At 39.1% G+C, this 19,561-nt stretch overlaps 1 protein-coding gene across 1 annotated transcript in view; it reads left to right on the forward strand.

Annotated features, from left to right (window-relative positions):
- Positions 1 to 19,561, forward strand: part of LRP2 (LDL receptor related protein 2) — a 118,996-nt gene that overhangs the window by 70,588 nt on the left and 28,847 nt on the right. Inside the window, exons 41-55 of the mRNA XM_065638288.1 lie at positions 6 to 171; positions 520 to 678; positions 3,182 to 3,471; positions 4,801 to 5,004; positions 5,385 to 5,627; positions 7,517 to 7,642; positions 9,339 to 9,458; positions 10,314 to 10,445; positions 11,366 to 11,567; positions 12,054 to 12,349; positions 12,860 to 13,376; positions 15,296 to 15,448; positions 15,930 to 16,100; positions 17,378 to 17,601; positions 18,008 to 18,185. Coding sequence (XP_065494360.1) covers positions 6 to 171; positions 520 to 678; positions 3,182 to 3,471; positions 4,801 to 5,004; positions 5,385 to 5,627; positions 7,517 to 7,642; positions 9,339 to 9,458; positions 10,314 to 10,445; positions 11,366 to 11,567; positions 12,054 to 12,349; positions 12,860 to 13,376; positions 15,296 to 15,448; positions 15,930 to 16,100; positions 17,378 to 17,601; positions 18,008 to 18,185 — 3,181 coding nt within the window. The remainder of the gene's footprint in view (positions 1 to 5; positions 172 to 519; positions 679 to 3,181; positions 3,472 to 4,800; positions 5,005 to 5,384; positions 5,628 to 7,516; positions 7,643 to 9,338; positions 9,459 to 10,313; positions 10,446 to 11,365; positions 11,568 to 12,053; positions 12,350 to 12,859; positions 13,377 to 15,295; positions 15,449 to 15,929; positions 16,101 to 17,377; positions 17,602 to 18,007; positions 18,186 to 19,561) is intronic.

The raw sequence follows: 19,561 nt of genomic DNA on the forward strand, positions 1-19,561 counted from the left end.
CTAAGACCTTGGGACTCCAGATGGCATAGCCTTTGACTGGATCAACAGCAGAGTTTACTACAGTGAGTACCTCAATCAGACTATCAGCTCAATGGCTGTGGATGGCTCCAACCGCACAGTGATCGCCCGGGTTCCACGACCAAGAGCCATTGTATTAGATCCCTGCAGAGGGTATGTGTTCCTCTCCATATACTTTATTTTGACTGCAGGTGAAACTACAATTTAGACTTTGATGAAAACTGCCAGATCCTTCCTGTCCTGAGCCATGGGTTCCAGCTCTGCGTAACCATCCTAGATCTGACTCTTCAGGTTTAAGTTTTCTAAGCTTATCTCAGCCTCAGAGATTTGAATTTTCTTCTGAGATATTCAGAACATTTGTGAATCTGTAGTCTATGAGGCTCCACCTAGTGCTGGTGGGAGCCAGGTGCTGGGGGTAAATGAGAACGATGTTCAAAGCAGATAAGAGCTTTGTGAGCTTTATTTGTTGAATAGATAACTTTACAATCATGTTATTGACAGGTATATGTACTGGACTGACTGGAGTTCAAATGCAAAGATAGAACGAGCTACACTTGGAGGAAACTTCAGAACACCTATTGTGAGCACCAATTTGGTATGGCCAAATGGGCTTACCCTGGACTATGAAGAACAGCAGCTATACTGGGCTGATGCAAATCTGTATGTATTGATAGCATACTTGTTGATTTACATTTGCTTATTTTTTAATAAATTGATTATTTATTTTCCCTCATTTTTTAAACTTTTTCAGGATTTCAATGGGATTTGATACTTTGTATTATAGAATGTTAAGAGTTACTTAATAGCGATGCAAAGTTAAGTCTTGATATTGATGTGGAACTACTGTGTCATAAGGAGTTTTGTTATGCCACAGTCTAGATTTAGCCCACCACTTCATGGCGTTTGTACCCACTGGCAGTTTGTTCATCTTCCTTGCAACTTAGGACTTTTATAGGCATCTTCTATAACAAATATAATCCCAGCGCACGTTTTACATCATTCATTGTTTGTGGTTAATTCTTGTCACCTGTGGGATTTGGCATGGTGGTCTTGTTGTTGCCTACCAGGCAGAACTCTACCCTTCAATTTATGCCACCACTATTTCTGCTGTCAGCAAGAAGGTTTTTAAAAATCATTTCCTTTGCATCCATTCAAATTCACCCATGGTCTCAGAGAAATCACTGCAGCAATCGGACCTTTCCCTTCTGGTTCCTTCAGCACAGCAGTGCTTTCGCAGGCTTCTCCTTCACTGTGATGGAAAGGTGATGTCTGTAATGTAGTAACTCTGGTGGTCTGTGCCCGTGTGGGATCTTCTGGGAGGAAGTTGATCTGATTTGGATTCATCTGTGTGCAGGAAGAAAGGGCACCTGTAATGGGACCCTTTGTTTTAAGGGAAATACAGGATGTCAAATGAGACATCCTCTTTTCTCTTTCAGACTCTAGTTAATAGAGGTAGGGAAGCATATGCTTAAGCTGTGAAGTCTTGTTTATTCTGACTTTCATGAGGAGAGCCTTTACCCATTCAGAGGGACAGATACCAGAATGGGGTAAGGTGTGAAGACCAGACACTCAAAAATGACAATGCTCTTTACCTCTGAAGGCACCAAGGGAACCCAAGGGTGAGCCATATATTCTCCTCCATTTTAACTCTTGCTTATTCTCATCTTGCTTATGCTCGTTTCCCAAGGGTGCTATCACTTTTCCTCTAAAATAGTATTTCTTTTATTTTGTTCTAGATTGTCCTGTTGCCTTTTAAGTGTTGTGATACCATTAGGCACGGGCAACTCTTTAGATTCATCTCAAGCAGATAAGAATGTATGTGCTGGTTGTGTTCTGTTCCTTTCCTGTAACTTCACAGGTTACTGCATGCAACATAATAAGCATCCCTTACCAGATAGCATGCTGACACTTGGGAAATATGTATAGGGCTCCCACTAAAAAGTTTCCTGTGGCATGAAAGGGTAAAATTATTTGACCCCGTATTTCAGGAGAGTTACATTTGAGCTTATTTTCTTTTGTAGAAGCACAATTTCATAGGAAAGTGCCTTCCTGCACTTTTCCCACAACAGTTCTTTCACATTAAAGCTTTTGCCTTATGAAGTGTCTGCCTATTATTATTTTCCTATAATAATTACTAAAATTCTATGTTTCCTTCTACTGCTTATATGAAATGCAGCTTTTTCCTTCTTACTAGTGATGACAAAGGAGATGAGCTGTTCGGCTTGTTGAGAAATTCCTTATCTGCTCATTTTCTCTCATTAGCCATTTCCATTCTTATTCAACCCACACTGGCAGTCCAGTAAATGCCTTAAATACAATTGGTAATAATTAAATTTTGTCTCTAGCAGAGACTTAAACACACAGTTGCTTTAAGGTTAGATAAAATAAGTTCAAGTGATTGTTTCTTACTGCTACTGCTAAATTGTTGTTGTAGCAATTCTCTGTTTCTGTAAGAACTCTTTTGGTGGCTTGATCCAGAGGGTGGAGCTCTGTGGCTCCTTGAAGTCCTGTTTGTTGGAATTTTGTTTATCATTGCAAACATTGTTCCTAAGATAGAATCATAACTGGAAGATCAACTAGTAAGAAATGTTTATCTTACACTATATATTTGTGGCAATTAGATATTATATATGTGGTGGTTATATGTATATTAAAACTGTTTTTCCCTCCTGTATTATGTGACAAATAGCAGAAAATGCATGTTTATACCCTCATGGATTTGCTTGTATTTCCCGATTGTCTAAATTTGGATCTGCAAAAGATTAGATTGAAATGAAAACATGTCCCATTTCATGGGACTGTTGGTTTGCTCCTGTTAATAGTATAAGAAGTCATTAACATCATACGCATTGAGGAAGTGTATTCTCTCATGAAGTTTTGCATTCATTTTATCTCTCAGTAGTGTAGTTGTTTAAACATTTCAATCTTCAGCCCGATTGCTCCCAGTATGTTATTGTGTCAGTATTACAGAGCTGCTACTCTGCATCACTATTGAAGCCATAGATTGGAAAATTTGAGATATTAAACTCAAACCAGCACCCTGCCTATTGGTGCACATTACTGAAACGGTGGATACAAGGTGCAAGACTAATTGGGGCATGGCTGTATACACAAGTCAAAATACTTCTTTCTTTTAAGATGTAATGATTTTTTGTTATTTTAGGCAGAAGATTGAGCGATGCACTCTCGCTGGTACAAATCGTGAGGTAATTGTTAGCACAGCTCTGCATCCATTTGCAATGACTTTGTTTGATCAGCACATATATTGGACAGACTGGAACACACGAAGCATTTACCGAGCTAATAAGTATGATGGTTCAGATCAGATTGTAATGATCATGAATCTTCCACAAAGACCAATGGATATTCATGTCTGGGCAAAAAGTAAGCAGCAGCAGTGTACAAACCCCTGCAACCAATTCAATGGTGGCTGCAGTCACATCTGTGCACCAGGTAAGCTGTTATACTTGATGAATGGAAGCTATTAGTGTTGCCTGCTCATAATATAACAGTTTTAGTCACATAGGGACACCTGAAGTGTTTATTTTTCTTGAATGTTTAGTATTTATTTTATTTATAAATGCAATCAAAATTATTGTCCTTCAAGGTCATGGTATTTTACGAACACAACTGAGGGTTGTGTCTGAGAATTGTCACAAATAAGAATTATAGATTTCTCTGATGTAAACCAAAACATTGTTTTCTGCGTTTTTAACTTTTTTTTCCCCATGGGATGAGACACAATGTGAGGTCTGCAGAATATGGTTACCTTAGGAATACATACTGATGTGCTGTATACTGAACGGATGTTTCCTATCACATATGTAAAAAATCTTTGTGGTCACGATTTCTTTATCACATGGTATTATGAAGTCTTTCCCTAATGATTAGTTTCCAAACGAAACATTTCTACTGCCTCACATTAAATGTTGGACAATTACTAAGAAGATAGCACAAACTGATTTTTATCTACACTGTGGGGCAGGTGTCCTTTTGAGTCATGGACTCCAGAAACATATTCTGTATCATCAGCTGCATATTGAGGTGAGACCCAAGTGACATATGTATCTCATCTTGTATCTCTCCTTGTGCATATGTAAGGAGAGAGTTGAAGTGATCCAACAGGTCACCAATCCAGATGGCCAGGAAACCAGAATGGCAGTGTACCCCAACGAGCATCCCTGTTAGTGAGCTGATTTGTGTGTTGTGGATTTTTGGAAGTTATCATCCTTGACTTTGCAGAACTCATTCAGTGTCTGCTTTCGGTTTTAGCATCTTAAATGCTTTTAAAAATGTGTCTTGCCTGAAAACAACTCAAACTTCTCATTGATTTTTGAGAAGAACAGTTAGTCTGGTGCAAGGACTTTTGAAACCCATTTCAATTTTGAGGGATAGTCTCAGCTGGTGTAGATCTGATATTTGAAAGTATCACATACCATCTTGCTACACCCAAAAACTATTTGGACAACAAGCAAATATTAAGATACTCCAAGTTCTGATCTCAGTTCCTCTAGGGAACTCTGAAATACCTCTTGTGGGTTTTAATGGGTTTGCAAATATGCTTAACTGAGATTAAAATCTGGCTAAGTCACCACACTTCTGTCTGAGCAGATAGATCTTACAGGAGTGGTGAGAATTTCATTGCCTTTTCCAGTGTTACAGCTGGAAACATTTCATAGAACCCTATCTAAAGCATCAATGCTAAATTTGTTTCATTTTTGTCTCTCCTTTTTCTTTTTTTTTAATTTTTTTATTTTTATAAACTGTTAAACATAAATTTAGGTCCAGCTGGTGCAGAATGTCAGTGCCCCTCTGAAGGTCGCTGGTATTTAGCCAATAATAACAAGCACTGTATTGTGGATAACGGTACCAGGTGTGATACTGGTTTCTTCACATGCCTTAATGGGCAGTGTATCTCCGAGCAATGGAAATGTGACAACGTCAATGATTGTGGTGATGGCAGTGATGAGTTGGAAAGTGTGTGTGGTAAGCATTTAAAATAACTGCATGAGAAAGTGATGTCTTGTCTGTACTGTATTCTCTGTCACTTTTATGGCTTTACGATCATGGATCCTATGGCTGTAGTTTGGAAAGATCCCTTGCTTGCTCACAGACTGGAGTTCTGAATGGCAACCAATTTGCTCTAGGATCCAAAAGCAATGTAGTATTGAATTTTTATAACATATAGCAAATTTCTACGTTGTTTAATTCAAATATGTATTTTACTTTTCATGCAGTCCGTTTTGCTGCTGTGTTTGCCCTGGCAGGTAAAAACATTGTGATTTTACTTGTTACTTTGTCAGAGAACTTAGATTATGTTTTATCTGTGCATACTTTTTTTCTGATTTTTTTTTTTTTTCCTGCAGCTTTCCATACTTGTCAGCCAACAGCTTTTACCTGTGGTAATGGGCGCTGCATACCCTATCATTACCGCTGTGATCACTACAATGACTGTGGAGATAACAGTGACGAGGTTGGCTGCTTGTTCCGAACTTGTGACTCCCACACAGAATTTACTTGCAATAATGGGAGATGCATATCTCTTCAGTATGTCTGCAATGGAGTAAACAACTGTTATGATAATGGCACATCCGATGAGAGAAATTGCCGTAAGTTTATCCTAATTACGTAGTGCCTATTTGAGTCTGACTCTTTAGATCAAAGAAGAGGCAAATGTGTTTGTGTGTGAAGAGCTATGACAAAAATCAGCAAAGAGGATAAAAGCTTTCTTTATTTATGTTACACAAAGATTCTGCTTTGTGTTATTTGAAGAAATTAGAATTCTTGAAAGCTATGCCAGAGTACTTTTAAGATATTAAATGATAACTATTGCTTTAAATCAGGGGTGTCAAACTCATTTTCATCGGGGGCCACATCAGCCTCATGCTTCCCTTTAAAGGGCCGAATGTAATTTTAGGACTGTATAAATGTAGGTGGTAACATTTGGCCCTTTGAAGGCAACCGCCAGGCTGATGTGGTCCCCGGTGAAAATTAGTTTGACACCCCTGCTTTAAATAGTCTGCCTTGATGCAATAAATGCTCATGCAGTGCTTAATGTTAGGTCTTGTGAGTAATCCCATGAACTTCAAAAAGATTATTTAAGATGAGTTGGGTGCAGGGCTTGTATTTTTGCAGGATTAGCCTGGAGTTTGACAGTGGGTTTTTATTTTGTTTCATGCTGTATTAATGTCACAGCTTAACCCCAGCCAGCAACTAAGCGCCGTGCAGCCACTTGCTCATGCCCTCCCTGTGCCCCCTATTCCCAGTGGGATGAGGAAGAGAATCGGAAGAGTAAAAGTGAGAAAACTTGTGGGTCGAGATACAGACAGTTTAATAAGTAAAGTAAAAGCCATGAACACAAGCAAAGCAAAGCAATGAATTCATTCACCACTTCCCATGGGCAGGCAGGTGTTCAGCCATCTACAGGAAAGCTGGGATCCATCACACATAACGGTTACTTGGAAAGACAGATGCCATCACGCCTAATGTCCCCCTCCTTCCTTCTTCTTCCCCCAGCTTTATATGCTGGGCATGTTGTCATATGGTATGGAATATACAGAGACACAACTGTCCTGGCTGTGTGCCCTCCCAGCTTCTTGTGCACCTCCAGCCTTCTCACTGGTGGGTGGTGTGAGAAGCAGAAAAGTCCTTGGCCCTGTATAAGCCCCGATAAGCAATAACAAAAACATCGCTGTAGTATCAACACTGTTTCCAGCACAAATCCAAACCATAGCCCTATACTAGCTGCTAAGAAGAAAATTAATACTATCCCAGCCAAAACCAGCACAATTATACTAGATTTAATCATCAGGAGTGTATATTGTGACTCTTATACAGACACAGTTTATATTTCTTCTGTTTAAAATTATATGCCTTGTAGCTCTCAAAAAGTTATCAGTTATGTTTGTTTTCCGTAAGATGTAAACTGTGATTAGTTCAATATTGGCCACTATTGCAGTTAATCAAACTTACATGTCTTTGCACTAAAATTACATTCTTTAGTGGAAAATTTATATATGCAGGTAGGGAAATTGAAGAAAATGCATATAGTGATTTTTTTTTTTTTACATTTTTGTGTGCACACTGATTTCCTTTATTTTTTGAAACATTATTTGTGACAATTTTTTTATTCCCAGTGAAATTTGAATATTTGAAATTCTTAGTCTGTTAGACATTTGTAGTTGGCCTGATGATTCATATAGTACCAGCTGGTTGCAAACGCAAGCATTACAGTGTGAATACACATCAATCCACATTCCCTCACCCCCAATTATTGACACGTGTTTCTTTGGTCATGTTTTTGTCAGGATTTTTGTCAATAAAAGCAGTTGTCTAATTGTTTCCATATAGCATGAGCAGTATGAGTGCACTTTAGCAAGTGAGTGACGTGGGACTCTTTTTAACAATATTATGTATCTTTCAATAAGGTGCAGCTTAACGGTATTTAAAAAAGCTCTAAAGAACTTTTGCTTTTTTTTTTTTCCCTCTCTCCTTAAAGCGGAGCGCACTTGCCAGTCTGGTTTTACAAAATGTCAAAGCACGAACATCTGCATTCCTCGAACATATTTGTGTGACGGTGATAATGACTGTGGAGATATGAGTGACGAGAGCCCTACTCACTGTGGTAAGTTAATAGGGAATCAGTTACTCTTCTCGTACTTCAGTAACTTACTCTACTGGTCTTTACTTTTGACATAACTCCAACTGTTCTCAAAACATCTACTCTTGTAAAACTGAAGAGTTGTAAGGTATATGCCTTGTATTATTAGCTCTCAATTATCTAAGTCATGTTTTTATCTAATAAAAAAGACCATAATTTTTTTCAGCATTTTTATACAGCATTTGAGGGGTCATTCCTTTTGCTTATTCTGTTCTGTATCCTTTATGATTTTACAAGGTAATTGACACTTAAGTATTATAGTGGGTTGGCTTTTTCAAGAACTTACACATAAGAATATTTTTCCTTCTAACCGGATGAATTTGTATACAGTCTCACATGTAATTTCTTTATAGCTCTTTCATGTAGTTATGTATGCCTCAGCATATGGTTCGTTGTTCATGATAGCTTCCAGTTAGTGTATAAAAGTCTAGTTTTCAATCAGACTTAATTACGAACTAGCTTATCTTTGCTAGTGCAGATATTTGTATTAGGTAGTAGTTAGGTAGAACTCTTCCCACATAAAATGTTTTGGATCAGTTTGTAAAACATACTGGATATTTGCAGATAATAATTAATTTTTAGAATTGCCTGAGTGGATTATTTTTGCTTTCACTAGTTTTCCTAAAGGTACCTGCCTTGAATTAACTATGCCACAATTTTTGTAAAATATGAATTCAATGTTTCTAGCTAGAATGTGGCCACTTTTATCTATGGACCCCTACATGTCAAAAATATATGGCTCTATATACAGCCATAGTGGGCCTTATGCTGCTCATGAAAGGTGTGCTTTGTCCCATCTCCTGTGTATGTCCCAGCGGCACTGGTGAATTACTTAAATTGAGAAGTGGTGAAGGGGAAGAAAGAGAGGGAGAATGGGAGATAAAAGAAGCCCCAAGATATAAATGAGCAATGTGTTAATTGCCTTTGATTTCCATCATTAGGGGCACACAGAGGAGCAAATTAAAAGGCCAGACTGTGTCCTTTTTGGTGTCTTGAAACCGTCAGAGGGCACAGGGAAGCATCAATAACTACTGAAGAAATTATCAAAAACACTGTACCTGCCAGGATCAAGGGACTCAGCAAAAGTGCAGAAGGAATATTTGCAGCATGCTTAGCTGGAACTATTCAGTGTTACAGTTTGTACTTCAGTGTCATTAAGAAAAGATTCCTGCCTGCAAGTGAAGAAAAATCAGTGGGAGAACAAGGAAAATATTATCTACCATGAGATAATACTTTGTTATTGCACATTTTGATTCCTTGTAAAGCATGGAGTCTACTACTGCCTAGTTTGGGCAGTGGAGAAATGAGTATATTTGGACTGGGGTCATTTTCTTGTGCACAAGTTTTAAGTATAAGTGTAGAAGGTACTTACAGTTGCTGCATGCATTCTGATGTCCAGGGCAAATTCTGTCTATTTATTAGCTGATACATATACCCAAGGAGAGAATTAATCCCATTTTTTGCATACAAAGATCAATCTAGTTTGTACGAAGAGCTCTTTGCAGATAGGCTGTGTAAAGACATCCTTCCTGGCATAATTTTTTCTCTCTCTTTTTTTGGTGTCTGTAATATTTTTGCATAAAATGGACTCAAAAGCAACTTAAAATGAGTTGGAAAGGTAACAGAAAGAAAGAAGTCATACATAGGTTTTCTCTTCCAGTCTCACTGACTTGCACAAATAGTGAGTTTCGTTGTACATCGGGACGTTGCATTCCTGCTCATTGGTACTGTGATCAAGGGATAGACTGTGCTGATGGCTCTGATGAACCTGCCTCTTGTGGTAAGTTTACACTCAGAAGATACAACATGATGGGTTATGGGAAGTCAGTAGTTATCTCTTGTAGGCAGCAGCTTGAGTCCCCAGACTAGGTGGAAAATAGGCATCTTCTCAGGTTTATTCACTGACTGTGAGTAATCTGAGTCACTGAGTAATTCAGGTCTTAAATACTTAAAGCTATGTATGGAACATGAAGGCTTTTCATTGCCACAATTGATCGCTTTTAATGTGATAAATCTTAATGTGTAACCTCCTGTCTGTTTATAAGACTGTGACGGTGGTGAATTAAGTGACAAAACTATTTTGATATTGTTTTGGATGGAAAAGCAAATGTCATGCTGTACAGGAAGTGTGTGCACAATAATGCATTTGGGGAGAAAAGGAATGTGGGATGCAGAGGAACATTTTTGACACACTATGAGGTAGTGTATCATAGAATTACAATCAGCAAATCCTGTGTGTACTAATAGAAACTGATGGTAATAAACAGCAAATGGGGGAAGAAGGTGAAAAGAAGTAGATTAATCTCCGGGGGGAAGAGAAGGGGCTAACTGAAGTCCATGAGAACTGATATTGCAACATTGTCATTATTCTCGCTATAAAAGTTGGCATAACACAAGGCAAAACAGTCTTCTATGATTTAAGCAGGGCTGATAGCTCACTTTGCACACTTGCTGGAGTTGCATCTTTAGCTTAAGAAAATGTCTTGTAGCTTATCCCTTAAGTGTCTTACCGTTAAGCTTCTGTTTTACATTTCACTATCATAAGATTCTCCCTAAAATACCCTCCTCAGCAGATTTTCATGTTAGCTCAGGTTAGTTTATTATAACAAGCAGAGTGATTGTGTTCATTTTCAAGTGCCCCAAGTGCGAACTTGTTCAAGCGACCAGTTCAGATGTGATGACGGCAGGTGTATCCCAGCAACATGGATCTGTGATGGTGATAATGACTGTGGGGATATGAGTGATGAGGATCAAAGACATAATTGTGGTAGGTGTTTAATGCAAATAGATACTGCACTTTCTTTGTTTGTTCTGCAGGCATTTTTTAGAAAACAACCAGCCTCCAAACCCCCACTTTCTACCAATTTTTCTGTCCATAAAGGTGCACATTAAGCATGAGGTACACCCTTTGTTTTCATTATATTGAATTAAAATTGAATATTTTACTGGTAAGAAAAAAAAATGTTCTAATTTTGCAATTACTCTTCTTTGAATTGTTGAGTTCAAATGGAGATATAATTAACCTGGGTTGTTTGTATGATCTGGGCAGCAATAGCAGCTTCGGTGGGGAATACTCCCTGATCATCACGCATTATGTCTTATGCATATTAATAACCACGTGGTTTTGGCCTAACTTCTTTAAAAATGAGTGGGCAAAGCAAGCATGGCTGTTTAGAGGGCGAACAAAGAGAAGACGGTTCACCAAGCTTGGTTCTGCTCCTTGATTCTGTTAGCAGCATACACTTGCAGTCCTTGCCATTTGTAACTGCAATGGTGCTCCCTCTGTTTGTTCCCTGGAGCACAGAATACCTTGGAGAAAGCAGGGGACAGAGAGCTGAGGCCTAATACCTGTCCAGTTCCCAGAAAACATGGCCAGGAGCATGAAAAGCTTGTACTGAGAATCCAGCAAGATCCAGAGTTCTGCACATGCCAACATTGGCTAAGGAATCCTGAAGTGCTTTGGCTTGCAGTCAGCCTCCCTGAAGAGCAGTGCTCAGTGAAAATTAGTGGGAATGAGTATGAGTTTTGTACTTGAGTGCAGTAGTTTCTGTCTCTGCACGTGCAGCAGAGCATGGCTGTGTTGGGGATTAGGTGTGGGTATCCAGGCTTATGTGTGTGTGCGGAGGGAGAGGGTGTTACATGCGCAGAGGATGACGTGGCGTGTCAGTGAACATGCTCTTCTTCCAGCAAACCACAACTGCACAGCGGCAGAGTTCACGTGCGCCAACAACCGCCCCCCGCTCCGGAGGTGCATTCCTCGGGCGTGGGTCTGCGATGGTGATGCTGACTGCAGTGATGCATTTGATGAACACCAGAACTGCACACGGAGATCTTGCACAGCGAATGAGTTTACTTGTGGTAATGGCTTGTGCATCCGAAACACATACAGGTTTGTAACTACCTGAGCTGCTGCAGAAACTGTCAAAATTTGCTTAAAGTGAAGGAGCCAATTCAACCTTTTTTTTACGCTATGTATTTGTGTATATTTTTTTCACAATACGTTGTTGTTAAGTAGATCTGCATATTGTAATGAAACTATTTATCTACGCTGCATTCATGCACTAGTTTTAAGTTGAAAATGCTTTTGAATTTTTTATGCTAATATCCTTAGTGCTCACCGTTATCTTTTAATCCTTTTTATTGTGCCTAGTAACCTCTCCTGGGGTGATTCTGTTCAGCTTGTAATGCATACGGGGAATACAAGCAGGACTCACAGGATCAGATTCTATATAATATGACCCTATTTTCTGAAAGTCTTCCATTGAAGCTATTAATATCTGACCTTCTTTGTGAACCAGAAGAGTGTATCTATCCATCTGCGCCAGGGATAGTGATTGCCTTCTTATATTTGAAAAAAGTGTTTATTCTTTTTCAGATGTGACAGGCGGAATGACTGTGGTGACAGCAGTGATGAAAGGGGATGCATCTATGAACCATGTCAACAGCACCAGTTCACTTGTCAGAATGGGCGCTGCATTTCCAAGGCCTACATCTGTGATGGGGATAATGACTGTGGCGATGAATCTGATGAGCTGGAGCATCTCTGTAGTACACCAGAAGCGACATGCTCTCCCCATCATTTTAAATGTGATAATGGAAACTGCATTGAAATGGTCAAAGTCTGCAATCGGCTGGATGATTGCTTAGATAATAGTGATGAAAAAGGATGTGGTATGTGTAAATTGATTTGTACTGTCTCTTATTTAATTTAAAATGCTTAGGCAGCTTAAAAAAATGAACCCTTAAGACAATTGCTTAATTACAATTGTATCTATTCCATGGTGGTCTCTCAGAAGCATTATAAGAAATGTATATATCTAATTTTTTTTTTTAATTAAATAATACTTTTTATATACTATTTTAAGAAACTGTGAAAATTATCTAAGTATATAAACTGTAAATATAGTTTATACATTATTATGTATTGCCCTTACATTTCCAAAAGACACAATTCATAAATGTATATTTTGCACTCAGTGTCTTGGTGACAGACCTCAAAGGAGCTAGAATAATTTTACATTAGGTTAGATTATTTTCCTTGCTCCTTTATTACAGCAGCCCACATTCACAATCAGCATTTTCAGGCAGTAGCAGGGAGAGAGAGCCCGAGTACACTGGAAAGTGACGGCACTGTTTTCTCTGCTAGCTGGTTCCTTGAACAGAACTGCTTTCCTTCCCTAGGTATAAATGAATGCAGCGACTCTTCAATCAGTGGATGTGATCATGACTGCACAGACACACAGACAAGTTTCTACTGTTCTTGTCATGCCGGATACAAACTTATGTCTGATAAACGGACTTGTGATGATATTGATGAGTGCAATGAAACTCCATCAGTATGTAGCCAGATTTGTGAGAACACAGCTGGCTCCTACATCTGTAAGTGTGCCCCAGGCTATATCCGGGAGCCTGACGGAAAAAGTTGCCGGCAAAATAGTAACATCTCCCCATACCTTATTTTTAGCAACCGTTACTATCTGAGAAATCTCACAGCAGATGGCCAGTCTTACTCTCTCATTTTGCAAGGACTGAGAAATGTGGTGGCACTGGACTTTGACAGGGTGGAAAAGAGGTTGTACTGGATTGATGTGGGGAGGAAGGTCATTGAACGAATGTTCCTAAATGGAACAAATAAGGAGGCAGTGATAAGTGATGATGTGCCCAACGGGGAAGGTATCGCTGTTGACTGGGTTGGCAGGTAAGAAAATACGCTTTCTGTCTTTCTGAGCTACTGAGGAAATGGTGTGTGAGGGAGTTTAGCTTTGCGTTTTTCTCCTACTTCATATGAAATCCCCGATGAGCACTGAAATAGTTTTAGGTTGTGGATGTAGTCTTATACAACTGCTCTGGAATTGCTTATCAACATCCAATACATTCATAACACTTTAATTGCTCTCATATCTAGTGTACTGATGTTCTATCGGAGTTGCTCTCATCAGTAACAAGGTACTGCGTGTGACCCTTGTGAAAAACTTGTTAGGAAACCATTAATGAACAGACCAGGCAAGCAGGCAGGTGGGATGCTACATGTGGCTGTGGGGTAGGGGCTCTGAGCTTGGCATCTTCATTCCTTTGCTAGCAGTTGTTGGGCTTGATGCAAGCTTTGCTCTATGCATGAACAATATATTACAACAGGTAACTAGATTCCAGTGAGGTAAGTAATAATGAACATTAATGCAATTTAGCCTCTCTACCAATGTGAAGTGCATGTTTCATTGGCTCTTGAAAAATGCATCTTTAACTGACACTCAAACAATGTGATCCACATCATTTGCTGTAAGGAGAGCAGTAGAAGGGTGAAGTAATTGGGAAGCACTTTGCATAGTCATTTTTAATTACCTACTGTGTGTCAAAAAGTAGTTTGATTTACTCACACAGAAACTCTGTCCTTACATGGTGCCCTCTCTGACAGTCATCTTGGCTGTGTTTCATCAGGTTTTGCTTTCTGAGTGCATTACTATCAGTCTGAAAAGTTTAAATATCATGGATCAAACTTTACAAAATAATGAAAGTGGTTGCAAAAGTGACTTTTGGAACTTATATGAGAGTTTTTATATGAATATGATAATATAATAGTTTGTATTTTTAAACCACTTTGTCCCTAAACCTAATGATAATTAATGTTGCCAACAGTCTCAAATGCTTTATGATTCATGGAGATATGAGGAAGGAAAAGCCTAATTTTAGCTGAAGTCATCCTACTGCTCCATTACTAATAGAGTTGCTGAATTATTTCAGCTACCATTAGTTTTGTCTTTGGTCAGCTTTTGTTAAGGGGTTTCAGAAAGGCTGAAGGATGATACAATGGTTGATGAGTTTTTCTGCTCACTTTCAGTACAGGGAGAGGACTGGAGGATGCTGTGAGGTGCAGGCTGGGGAAGGCTGGTGGGCATGGTGCTGTTCAGGGTGGTGCAGGCAGAGACTGCATCTGTCAGTCTGTTTCTGGAATGACCCTGTGGATGCTGGAGCTGACCAGCTGTTCAGACAGTTTCAAAGTAGCCTGATATAGTTCTAATTGTATTAAATGCTTTTGTTTGTTGCAGGCTTTTAAAAATCATTGCTTCAGCTTGCATGATTTCTTTGATTACAGCTATTATTCCTAGGCAAAGTAATAGAAATGTTAGAAAATTCTAGGCCAAGTTTAAATTAGGCCGTTGAACTGCTTAGGAATTTTCAAAGGAGAACCTGTAACTGTTCTGTCTGATGAGAGCAGAGGTGGCAGCATGGAACAGAAGATGATTCTCTCCAATACTTTACATCCTTGGTCATGTTCCATTGCACTGCATGGCTGTTTTGCTGCTCCTGGTTGCTCTTGATTGTTGATATAAGAGGAAGGGAAGAGAAGGGAGGTTTAGGAATTTATTGGTAAAAGGCATATTATTATTCAACTGGGCATCTGCAAGTTTGAATTTGACACCAGTGACTGTGGATGCAGGAACAGGAATGACAAGGGCAGTCTGGAGCATGGCATGGAAGAGATGTCAGTACGGCATGTGTATTCTTCCGTTACACTGGATATAGTGCTTTTAGGAGAAAAAACCTGAAATTTAAGATGCCGTGAAGCAAAATAAAAAAAAAATAAACAAGAGTAAATAAATTAACTCTCAAACATTTCAGAAAATTGTACTGGGTGGATGCCTACAAAGATTGTCTTTATGTCTCTGAACTTGATGGAAGATTCCGGAAAAAGCTGGTGGATCGGTGTGTGGATGCCAACAACACTTTCTGCTTTCAGTACCCCAGAGCAATTGTTGTTCATCCAAAAAATGGGTATGATGTTTCAAGCATGATTTTCCTTTCTTTTGCAAATAGTCTTGCACTGTCTCTGAAAATATGAAATAAATTTTGGCTGCCTGTGCTTAGATTTGCATGACATTAGATGTTAGTTGTAGCTCAGGAAAAACAGTAGCTCGCCTTTCATAGATATATATGCAGGGCTGTCAGATATCATTGCAAGTGGAATTTGGGTCCATGTGGAGTTGGAAGTTTCGATCGCAAGGCTAAAAAGATTGATAAAAGTGTGTGTGGTTTGACAGACAGTGGGGCTGCTGCTTGCATTCTTTTTGAAGACAATTGTGATCACACAGTTGTCTGCTGTAGCGGTTAAAGTAACAAATATATTAACCTTTTTCTTATCTTCCTCAATCTCTGCTTCAGTTCTGTTGCATGAAATACTGTATTTGAGGTTGGTGTAATATTTACTTCAGTATATTTTTACTGCAATCCTAACTCTAAGTATTTATTCCAACAGACAGATTTACTGGACTGACTGGGCAGATCGAGCGTATATTGGACGAGCAGGCATGGATGGCAAGGAGAAGACAGTGATTATCTCTACAAAGTTAGAGTGGCCCAATGGACTCACCATAGATTACACCAATGACAAGCTCTACTGGGCAGATGCCCATCTAAATTACATTGAGTACGTACTCAGGATGCAACTGAATAATTGCTCATGTGAGATGGCAGTGGTAGCATTTTTAGATGCTTTAAGCATTGGATGTATTTCTACCCACTGACTCTGTAGGAAACCAGAGTCAGAAAGTCTGGAGTAGTAGGTGATATGAATCACTAGATGACACAGCAGCCTAGTTCCTATATGTGCATCTTAGGTCCCACTGAAAGTGGTCCAAAAATAACAGTGAAAAGATTCAAAATATTTACTCAAATATGCAGCTTTTTTATATCTAGGTGTATAACCTGAACCAAAACAAAACTGAGTATAAAATCACTATTTTTTCTGGTTCTTTTGTTTCTGCCTATAGATAAGAGTTGAGCTGTAACTAAACTAGCTATATGCTAATAAAACAGTATACAAATCCTTACAAGATCTTTGAGTGGCTGTCGATAAGTACGGCATGGAATTTCCTGTTAGCATATGGGGTTTTTATGTTAATCAAGAGAAATCTATTAGTTGCTTCTCGTGTTAAAAAATTTCCAGTAAAAATGGATAATTGGATAATTAGCATTGTTCTCGTCAAGGCACTGAAATACTTTAAGAACAGTCCTTAGTATTTCTATTAGTATTTATATTTGTATTCATGTTACATGTACATTTAGATATATATTTACTTCTGTTCTTTACATTATTTCTTCTGGCAACCTTTTCTATGCTGAAATCTTAAAATGTCTTTAAAAAAATATATTAATTATATGTACGTTTTTCTGTCTCGCCCTTTTTCTGTCTTGTATTTCGTAATTTTCTCCTATAGCAAGGTGACAGTAAAAATATAAAATCTTACTCAAAGTATTTCATCAGAGGAGGCTCAAAATCATAAAGACATGTAAAATTTAGGAATATAGGAGGCCTATTGTTGTCTTAAGTGTTTCATTATTAGCAGTTTGAATGATCCAGGCAAGCTAGTCTCCCGTGTGACAAAAATAACTTGCTGTAAGGGAGAAAATGTGCAGAATTTCATTGGATTAGCTGATACACTTCTGTGGGAAGACTTCACATTTCAGTGGATGTTCCTCTATTCCATTTATTTGCCTAAAATAACCTGGTTTACTTTCTTGCATATCTTAAAATGAATTTACTGAGGACAGTGTTCTATCATTAGGCACTAAAAAAGCTGCCATTCCACTTTGCGCAGTCCTGGTCACCCATAATGAAGTGTTGTACCATAAGCGTACATAATAAAGATGTGAAGATGTTTTAGTATTTCTCTGAATGCTTTGCACATATTTTTCTTTGTGTAGGTACTCTGACCTGGATGGACATCACCGTCACACTGTATATGATGGGACTTTACCTCATCCGTTTGCAATAACCATTTTTGAAGACACAATATATTGGACTGACTGGAACACAAGAACAGTTGAAAAGGGAAATAAATATGACGGATCAGACAGGACTGTTCTTGTGAACACCACACACAGGCCGTTTGACATCCATGTTTACCATCCATACAGACAGCCATTTGGTGAGAAAACAGAATTAGATTTGCATTTAGAGGGTCAGCTGTTATCTGGAGAGTAATTGTGAAGGGTCCTGAGTGCACTCAGCTTTTGTCTTTGTTGAGGGGAATAAAACACACAGGGTAAATGTAGGCTTCTACGTTTATAAATTGCCTTTTCTTTGAACAACAATGACTAGAGAAATGCATAATTTTAAATTAGTTTCTAAATCATCATGGCTTAATAGCATACATTTCCTGTAAATGAAATCATACATATTTCTCTCACTAAGTGTCTACTTAGATAAGTTTTGGTTTTCAGTTTATTACGTTGAAGCTTTCAATACAGTATTAGAGGAGTCTGCTGTAGAGTGAGAGCTTTGTGTCCCGGGGTTCGCAAAGTATGGTAATATTTGTTCTTCTGTTTTACCAGTTAATAATCCTTGTGGCACCAACAATGGTGGTTGTTCCCATCTTTGTCTAATAAAAGCTGGTGGTCAGGGTTATTCCTGTGAATGTCCCGATAACTTCATGATTGTACAGTTCGGCAATACAGCCCACTGCCTTCCGATGTGCTCCAGCACCCAGTTTCTCTGTGCAGACACGGAGAGGTAAGTCCACTGCTCACTGTCTTTTTTTCGATCTCTTTTTAAGAATATATTTCACAGTTTCGTCCCTTCAAAAGGGCATGAAATTAGGGATTGCTTCTGCTCTCCCTGTGAGTTTGTGGTGTGCTTGCAAAGACAAAGCCAGGGCCAGATAGGCTTCCATTTTGGAAAAATAGTTCTCGACACATTGTTTAAACAGTACTTTTTTACTTTTCTTCCTGTCATATGACATAGCTAATGTACCAAAGTTTAGATTGTTCTGTACCTCTAGAAACCACTTCCAGTTGAATTCATAAACCTGGAACCTTCTCTTAGTTTTTGTACATCTTTTACAATGTATTACAATTCTGCCAAATATGTGCCATCTGCCAGTGGCCCAGGAAAGCCTTTTAGCTGATGTGGGGGAACGTTTCCAACCCTTTTTCTGAGACAACAGCAGTGGAGGGAGAGGAATGGTGATACAAGAACTACTGTGCTGATATTGTATCACGCTGGAGCATGTGAGGCAGATGTACTTATTGGGTCACCTTTTGAAGCAGCGTTGCAAAGGCCAAGAAGGTGGCCAAAAAGGCCAGCAGCATCCTGACTTGTATCAGGAATTGTGTGGCCAGCAGGACTAGAGAAGTGATTGTGCCACTGTACTCAGCACTGGTGAGGCCCCACTTTGAATACTGTATTCAGTTTTGGGCCCCTCATCATAAGAAGGACATTGAAGTGCTAGAGAGAGCACAGAGGAGGTGACAAAGCTGGTGAGGGGCCTGGAGCACAGGTCTGATGAGGAGCGGCTGAGAGAACTGGGGCTGTTTGGCCTGGAGAAAAGGCGGCTGAGGGGGGACCTGTTCGCTGCCTACAACTACCTGAAAGGAGGTTGTAGCGTGGAGGGGGTTGATCTCTTCTCCCAAGTAGCAAGTGATAGGACAAGAGGAAGTGGCCTCAAGTTGCACCAGGGGAGATTTAGATTGGATATTAGGAAAAAATTATTCACGGAAAGGGTTGTCAGGCATTGGAACAGGCTGCCCAGGGAAGTGGTGCAGTCACCATCCCTGGAGGTGTTTAAAAGACGTTTAGACGAGGTTCTTAGGGACATGGTTTAGTGCTAGAGTTAGGTTATGGTTGGACTCGATGATCCTGAGGGTCTCTTCCAACTGAAATGATTCTATGATTCTCTGATTATCTGTAGTGAAATTCTTGTGCTGAAGTTCAGGTGAACTATTAAAATGTTATCTCATTAAAAATCCAGTTGAAGAGTGATTTGAAAGAACATAAGAGATGGTTACCACAAATATACATAAAAATTAAATCCTTATTACTTTGCTATGAACTTCCTTCTAGAGACCCACCAATATAATCTGTTTCTGGTGACAGTATTCTGACATATT

The sequence above is a fragment of the Caloenas nicobarica genome, chromosome 6, assembly GCF_036013445.1.
Source record: "Caloenas nicobarica isolate bCalNic1 chromosome 6, bCalNic1.hap1, whole genome shotgun sequence".
Lineage (NCBI taxonomy): Eukaryota > Metazoa > Chordata > Aves > Columbiformes > Columbidae > Caloenas > Caloenas nicobarica.